Source organism: Halyomorpha halys, unplaced genomic scaffold (genome assembly GCF_000696795.3).
Source record: "Halyomorpha halys isolate HHAL.00 unplaced genomic scaffold, Hhal_1.1 Scaffold1156.1, whole genome shotgun sequence".
NCBI classification, from domain to species: domain Eukaryota; kingdom Metazoa; phylum Arthropoda; class Insecta; order Hemiptera; family Pentatomidae; genus Halyomorpha; species Halyomorpha halys.
The window spans coordinates 315,393-324,597 of NW_027105369.1; the positions used below are offsets into that span (position 1 = coordinate 315,393).

The window sequence follows — 9,205 nt, forward strand, 5'->3', positions numbered from 1 at the left end:
GATTTTTCAGATTTTTTCTAAAATAGTTCTAATTATTTTGATAAAGCATGGTATACAAATGTAAAACTAAACGATCATTTATGTCAGGTCTTATCCTCACTCAAACAGATTAACAAGGCATACACGACGATTTAAGAAAAAAAAGTTGTATTCTTGTGAGGATCAAAGTTAATATTCGATATTTAAAACTCGAAAAACCTTAAGATACAAAGTTTATACAATACGAAAATGAAATTTTCGCCTTCTCTGGTTTTAAGTGCAAGTTGTATGATGCGCGTTCCGCTACAGATTTTTTTTTTGTACTTATTTAGCTCTATAATTCATAGTCCAAAGGAAGATACTCATGTTAATAATAAAAAGATTATTTTTAATATAGCTATATATAAGAACAATTAATAAGAATATAATGAAACTGATTGTAACTGAAAACACTATTTAGGTACTCATCGAAAGAACTGATAACGAAAGGAAATAGCTATTCAGAATTAATTATTAAAAAATCTACACCGACGGCGAGGGGGGGATTAAGGACCTTCAGACCTAATCCCTCAAGATATAAGAAGTACAGAGTGTTCCGGAAGATAACTTTTAATAAAAGACAGTTACCGCTCTGCTGCGTGCGACAACGCCCATATTTCTGCTCCAGTGCATACAGCAAGGCTTAGCTCCTTACTGTTTTTTTCATTACAATAACCTTCAAATTCTTCTTAAAGATTCGCAGATAGCTATGATTCCATGATGAAGAAACCAAACGACTTCCATAAAAACTCAGTTTACCTCGATGTGTACATAAAGCTAAAACATTGACTAAAAATGGATAAATAGAACTGGAAAAGGGCGGTCAGGAAATAACGTACATAAGAATTTTCTTTTAATTTAACGAAAGATTAAGGTTTTCTTTTTTATTTTCAATAAATTGTAATAATTATGAATATTAGATAAAACACCCCACATTTTACTTTTAATAAAAATATATTTAATCAAGATTTAAAAAAAAAAAAAAATGGTGAGATTAAAATTGCCGAATTCTAAAAAAAAAAAAATCATGCTGCTACGATAAAAACGCAAATGAAGGAAAAAACAAACGGAATCCCAAATAAATAGTTTATCTAGATATTTTTGGATAAAAAAATAAATAAATTAGTACTAAACATACAAATCAAGAAAATATCTAGGAGTCAACCAATAATTTAGTTCAACTTCTTCATTAGCAGGCTTAAATAACACACAACTGAATAAGTAAGATAAATTGCTCAAGGTTAAAAGAGGTTATTCTTTACACCTTGAGCGTCATAAATAATTTAAAAGTTTGCGTGACAGGCAAACTAACTTCTAAAATGTTAAAATTATGGTTTTGAGTACACCAACCAAACATCTAGGTCCGTTTATAGCATACTTCATAAAAATTGAGCACATACACTGTATCAGTTAAAAATTACAGCATTAGTTCAAAATTTTAAATTCTCGCATTATTTTTTTTAATCTTATCCATAAAATAACTATAAATAATTGAGTTTAATTTTTTTATTTGTTAATTTTTTCTAATAAAAAAGATAATTGCTTCGAATCAGCTTTGATCGTCATACTTAGGTCTCAGGAAGTCAAAAATTTAACATGATTCTCTTTTGAGTCTAAGAACTAAAAAAATATGCTCCTCGCATCGATGTTTATACCATCATTTTGTCGAAAACTACTATTTATGAATGGTTTTCTTTTCATTTTTTTAATTTATCCTTATTGGAATTTACAACTGCTCATAATTATACATTTAGTAATTTGATGTAGGTTATTATGGTATGATAGTGATACATGCGTGTCAAAAAACTACCCATTGGTAGCACTCTAATGAAGTTTTTACATTAGCAGATCTCGTGGCCATCTTCAGGCGCCTCGGAGGATTCTCAGGAATGGAAGAGGAAGCAAGGTTAGAAACTAGTGGGTTTGGATAGTTAGGGAGTTTATAATAGAAGGATTGTACATGGTTCTGGCTAGATCGGTTACATAAGGAACATTATGGTCTTTATGTATGATTTTTTAATGACTCTGCAACAAATACGACTTCCTTTAAGCGACGATGTGGGAGTGGAATTATTTTGGTAGCATTTTTTTCTGATAAATGATCTCGACTGGAAGGTGGTAGCATGCAAAGCTCCAATTGAAATTATATAGTTTATAAGTTCCATAAGCACATGAACATATTCTTAGTCTAGCTTTATGAACTGAATCGAGTATTTTTAATGTATTTCTGTTTTGAAGTACCATAAACTCATTCACCGTAGTCCATATTGTGTCTTATTCAGTTTCACATAGCAGTAATAAGATAGGACGGATCGTAGGGTGATGTTCACTAAAACCGAATCATTGGTCATTGAATAGTTTATTTCGTTAAAAAAAAATTAACAAACATTGTGTTTTTTGTTATTTGAAGAGAAAGGGAGGCAATGATTCAGGACCAAAGTCCTACGGAGTTAGGAAGCTTTCCATGACTTAACGAGATACCCAGCAACCTACACCTTGTATAATCATAACAAGCATAAACTACCTTCATATGGTAAATCTTTGTTCAAATCAATTTCATCTAAGCCAGGTGTTGATTATGATTTTTTTTTTATTTCCTTCAAATTGAAAGGCAGTTCATAATAATATCGAAAACGTTGCTCTGTAACCGATTATTGATTTTTATTTTTCTAGTTTATTGATTTCTTACCACTATGGCAGCTGAACGGTTTACAAAAATTATACATATAAATAATTGACCGTATAATTTCAAATATGAAGATGGTCAGAGGTGCGATCAATAAAGAACGAAAATAGTTAACAATATAAAATAAGTAAAATTAGTTAGAAACTAAAAGTTATTAACTATTTTTGTTCTTCTTTTTCACCGCAACCCCGATTTACAAAAATATTTGGCAACGCTTCTGCTATTGCTAACGGATCAGTTATGACATTCCATTCAATTTCAAGGCCAGGTATACTTTTTCTATTGGTGATTTTCTAATAAATCTAATTTCGTTCCGCAATTGTTTATTGTTGCTTTGCAATTAATACAGTAAACAATTTCATTTAAATGCTAATCTCTATCTTTAACGACTCTATTTGCAAGTCCTCTAATCCTCTTGGATTCCATAGCTTTTTATCGATGGCATTTTATCGTATTTCTTCTTCTGTTAAGAAAGATTTCTGTTGAGTGTCTTTTTTTTTTTTTTTTTTTTGCCCTCACAGCTTCCTAACACCTTTCATTCCAACAGGGAGCTCTTTTGCCAAGAGGCTTCTTTGATGAAGCATTCAGGTTATCATTCATCATTCACGGTTCCCAAAACGGGGATCTTTATCAATGATTAATCCTTCTAACATATCTCTGTTTATGATAGTTGGGTTCTGAAAAAATTCCTAAGTAGCCATTGTATAATTTCAACGCAACTTTTGCTAGGATGATTGTACCTGAATGTTGATAATGTGGAAATGATCACTACCATATGAATGCCTTTCAACTTCCCAGATCTGGATGTTGACCTCACGTTTGTGGAGTCAATTGCAGGCAAACTAATACTCTTAATATATAGTATAAACTATACTACACCTATTACTCCCTGAACAAAAGTGTAAAAATTAATCAGTGTTAAGAAGAGAAGCCGGGTAGTATAACCTCGATATCCCATGAAAACCCTAACTGAACTATTAAAAAGTTTACCAAGAAAAATTTACGGTTTCATATCTTCTTTTGAGAAACCTATAACAGACGATATGTAACTGCTAAAAACTGTAAAATGCTCAGCACCGTAGATTATTCTTGCAACGGTTTCTAGGTTCTAATTCTTCAGAGGACATATTAAACCTTACTAGTATTAAAACTCTCTCTTTGGACCTTTTCCATCCCTTTTCTAGATCCAGTATTCTTTTAAATTAAAGAAGTGAGCCTTATTTAAACGTTCTTTCAGACAAGAACACAATGGACTTCCATCACTCATTAATTTGTGAATGTATTATAAATGATTAAACATACCATTACAGTTCCAATTTATTATTTTCTTGATCATAGATATAAAACAATTTAATTCTCTGACCGGAGGATCAACACCTAAAGTGATGACTCATCAGGGTCAGAATAAATCTATTTGGACTTGGAACTACTGCCTTTCAGCTCTTTCATAATTTTGAAACACTTACTTTTATGCTCCATGAAGCCTTTGCCTTACAACTTCTTACATTGATTCCTTGTAACTGTATGACAAGTTGTTTAATGTTTGAGGCATTTTCACGCTGAGCCATTACAAGAAATAAACGTAATCTTGAAGACGCTTAAGAAGAATATATTTTGCCATTTGTAAGTAAGATCTCAAACTATAGATAAGAAAGAAAATTACGATTGCCGTGAATGTCCTGCCACTTGAATTCCGTAATAAAATAGTTTAAGATCAATTTAGTTACAAGAACAATTATACGACAAAAACTCTAAGCAAATTTTGAAAGGGTTTCAATCCAAACTGTTGAGAACATAAGAAACTGTTTACATGTTTCACTGTACCCATATTCTGGACGGTTATGTAATGTATTTCACAGGGAACCGAAAAAAAGACTGTCATCAAAAGTTAGAAGCAAATGATAGCCAATCTATACATATCGCTTTAGAAGATTCTTGTAAGATGGAACACCAAAAGTGACCATTAAAAATATACTTTTAGGAAGAATTGGTGAGGAAAGCAACATGATAACAGAATTACATTACAAGGGACATAAACTGGGCTACTCCTTAAATACTGTACTCAGTGAATCGTTTTGCAAAATATTAGTGAAAAATCGAAGAACACAATAAAAAAAAATTTATATTAACTTGTAGGAAGTTATTTTTGTTATTGATTAAATTTCAGTACTTTCAGCTAAATGAGGTCTCATTATTTCACGTCCGATTTAATAAACTTTTTATAGGCCATAGGTAAATGAATATGAAATATTAGAGGGCCACCTTCCTTCAATATTGGGGAGAAGTGGTGAGTATAAACAGTTTCCTTCCCTTGGGCCAGCCTCACAAAAATAATGACATTCCTGGTCAAAAAATAATAATGTGTTGCAACAAATTTCCCGCTCGAAACTACCTCTTAAAGGTAAAAATATGAAATGGAATCCTGCCAGTGAAACAGTAAGATACCTGGGAATTCACTTCGATCCCCGCCTTACCTGGAACCACCATATCAACATCAAAATATCTCAAACCTACGCAAGGTTAGCAATGCTATATCCTATCCGAAACAGAAATTCCAAACTAAAACCAGAAACAACTGTTCTTAAATTTAAAACCAGGCCACTGCTAATCTACGGCTGTGAAGTCTGGGGAGCGGCATCCTTTACGAAAAGGAAAAACTACAATCTTTTCAAAATAAAGTACGTCCGAATCGTAGCGTAGCGGATGCTCCTTGGTTTGTAAGAAATAGCCAATTGCATCGGGAATTACAAATGGAGTCGATAGATGAATACATCAAGAAACGGTTCATGAAGTTCCACTCCTATTTACCGACAGCTAATGGAGCAGTGACTTACAACTTGGGAAATCCAACCTCAACCCGAAGAATGAAGCCCAGGCAGCTGCAGGACATTCTGTTATAAATTCTATATTTATCAAGTCACTTATTCACATTACTTCTATTTATTATTATTTAATTTTTTTTTTTTATTTTCTCTTTTATTAAGAATTAATATTTTTATCTATTTATTTTATTTTAATTTCTTTTTTCAATTATAACGTTTTATGTAATTACGGGTTTCTTTAGAACGAAACTATACTCAACATAATCAATTATTAAAAAAAAAAAAAAAAAAAGTAACTGTTATATCAACCACGTAAGGCCCCCCAGGCCGGTATTAAATAAATGAATTTAAAAAAAAAAAATTCTTGCAATCTTGAAAAATACTTATTGTATTAACACGAGGAACAAAAAAAATTTATTATAGTTTTATATATATCTTTTTAGTCAAATTGGAAAATTTCAACTTTTTTTTGTTTACCCCCAATCTGGCCATTTCAGACATACGATGGGACGGATTATCTATAGATTACCACCCTATTCTCACCATTGCGGGGAGGGGGGAGGGTTTTCAAGTTCTCATCCCGTGGGGCAATCAACGAAATAAAAGTCGACCCCCAGGCTAAGTCTCACGCAACACCCAACAGAACATAATATGTGTTGAATATAAATGATTAAATTCCTGCAAATGAAATAAAGTTTACCAGGAATCGCGTCCTTTAAAATATCAATCTTAGTATCGTTTCAATAAAAAATAATTTCCAGGAATAACGTAAGAAAGAATTGAAAAAAATATTCAAATAAAAACGGTTATATCTTAAGTCATTTGGAGACAATCTACTCCTAACATATTAATTAACATTTCGCTTTCCATGAAGAATAGTCATGAAAAAATTTAAATAATTATAATCACTAATACGATACTTTAAAAAAAAAGTGAAAGATAAAACTACACCATCGAAGTTTTGTTAACAAGATATTTGTTTATAAGAGACCGTCTAAAAAATAAAAGACGTTCTAAGCACCTAATCTATTACAACACCAGTTTATCTGTCATTGCCATATCCACTTTATCTTAATTGTCACAGCATAATAGTGTTACTGTTTAGTACCTGTAGTTGAGTAGAACTATATCAATAGCCAGTAATATCTTATTAGAATTATTGCCGATAAACAGATTTTCAAGAGAAGACAATATTTTTTAGAAATATAAAGTACTAATATGCGTAGTAGGTCTTCATATATTGGTTATTATTGTATTGGCCGATATGACAAGTGATTCAATATGACTGCAAATTTATTAAGGCTTATACTATTAAAACTTTGTGAAATTTAAAAATGCAACTAAATTAGCCTGTATTAATTTGTTTAGTTAGTTAGTTGTTGGTTAGTTTGCCTGTGTTTTAGTATTTTTTTTTATATCATAAAATATATTATTATTATAACATAAGTAGGTTATTATGTTTAAAACCTAATATGTGTATAATTATTTTTATAACTCAATAATAAACATAAAACAAAATAAATAAAATAAAAATAAAAATCATAGCGTTATTACGAAAATCAAATTAAATATTTATATGTCTGCATAATTCCCTTGGCTTGCCTTGCTTTAATAAAACTTCTAATAAAAAAATTGAGAGTATCTAAAAATAATTTTAATTTTATTCCTAGATGACACATCAGTAAATGATATAAATTATTCTGGTATGAAGGTAAACTAGTCCCCGGTAGATGTGCAACTTCATTGGCGGATGACGTTCATGAGTTACAAGCATCGGAATCTTAGATCCACTCTCATTTTTCTTATAAATAAATAATTTCTTCTAAAAATACGATGTTGATCAATGAGATGCACACAAGACGAGAAAAAATTCTTAAAAATAAATTTTAAAAAATATGTTTGTATTCATTTAATAGTCATTGATTTCTACCAATAGTGTTCCATTGGTATCATAACTTATTAGGAATATAGCAAATTTAGATTAAATAGTAGCATAATGAGATAGATCTATACTGCATTTTGACAGGTGCCGTATCAGTCATAACACAAACAAAATAATACGTGTGTATTATTAATAAATGGAATATGGTCTGAATGCGGTAAAAAAAAAAAAAAAAACTCAAATAGTAACAACTATATAAATCTAAATCAAATTAAATAAAATTTAGGCTCATTGAAGTAGTTTTCACTATTTGAGTTTTTTTTTACCGTACCCCAGAGCATATTCCATTTATTAAAGTTATATTGACTCTAAAATAAATAATATATCATTAAACTATAATAAATAAGATATTTATCTAACATAAACTATTAATATATATTTTTAAATAATAACAATTAAAAACATGTTGATTTTAAATTTACATATTTGTAACTTTTGCGATTTTTCTTAAAAGAATTTTTAAAGTCAAAGCAATAATCTAAAATTTTATATGAGTTTATTAAAAAGAATTTTATGAATAATTTATAGGAAAACAAGTTAATAATTTAATAAAAGTTATATTCATCATATCATATCATATTTTTAAAGCATTGATTTTAGCTGGTTTAGGTTAAAATAAATTCGTCAACTTTCGGTATTTCAAGTGGCATTTGAATTTTACAAATTCGACACTTGAAGTTCCCCAATTTCGAAATTGGGAAAATAGACGTTATATTAATAAAATGAGTCTTGTTTTATCTCCTTTGTGGTGATTATTACCTCAAGAGATAAAATATGATTAGAGCTTTTTTTATTTTATTGTTACATTAGTTTGAAATTTTACGTATTTTATATTATCCTCATTTCTTCATGTACATAGTTATATAAAATTATTATATATAATTTATAATACATTCATATATTATATATAATTTTCTTTCTCATTTATTTTTTAAATTTTGGTATGAATGTGGTCATTTATCCTTGTTAATTATTGCCCAAGGTTGTGTTAGATTGTAATATTTATCAATAAATAAAGACAAAAAGCTCTAGAGTAGATGAAAATATAAATTTAATTTTTTTTTTGTTCTAACCGTTTAATTGGTTAATTTATTTCCTGAAATAGTTACGTAAGTTTATAATTCAATAAAATATCCATTGTATAGAATATAATTACATCGTTCTACAATCAAACCAAACAATAAAAGATTCCATTTTATGATGCGATACTATTTTTATTGTTGTAGTCATTGAACACTTAAGACCGCCAACAGAAAACAAGGAAATCCATTATTTTTTCTGGTTTTAGTATCTAAAACTTTATAATTTCAAAGGGAAAGAACGGAGGCGTGCAGTCATAAACAAATGTTTGACTGACATCAATACGCACTTGAGTAAACAACTCAAGAACCCAATCGTCAAGTTTTATGTATCGTTTAAACATAATAAGAGGAAGATTAGCAAATTAGCAAATACGTACCGATACCGGTGAGGAAGCGCCTTCTCCTGTGCCGGCAACAGGACATGTCGCTCGCCCGGAAACGGAAGGCTGACTGGCCCACCTGTTCAAGGGCCGCCCCCGGCTGTTGCGCACCCGCTGCGATTTTCCAAAACTCGCGACGGAGGACCAGAGACCGCTGAATCCGGTGAGGATACCAGAGGATTCTAGTACAAGTACTTACATATATCTTGAAGATCAACATCAATGATAGATTACTTATCGTAGTACTGGTTGCATCTATTTATTTTGGAGTACGT

At 30.4% G+C, this 9,205-nt stretch overlaps 1 protein-coding gene across 1 annotated transcript in view; it reads right to left on the reverse strand.

The window, feature by feature from the left end:
* vari (MAGUK p55 subfamily member vari) overlaps positions 1–8,996 on the reverse strand; it is a 153,941-nt gene extending 144,945 nt beyond the window's left edge. Inside the window, exon 1 of the mRNA XM_014433081.3 lies at positions 8,928–8,996. Within this exon, the coding sequence (XP_014288567.1) occupies positions 8,928–8,973 (46 nt within the window). The 5' untranslated portion in view covers positions 8,974–8,996. The remainder of the gene's footprint in view (positions 1–8,927) is intronic.
* Positions 8,997–9,205: the final 209 nt, after the last annotated feature.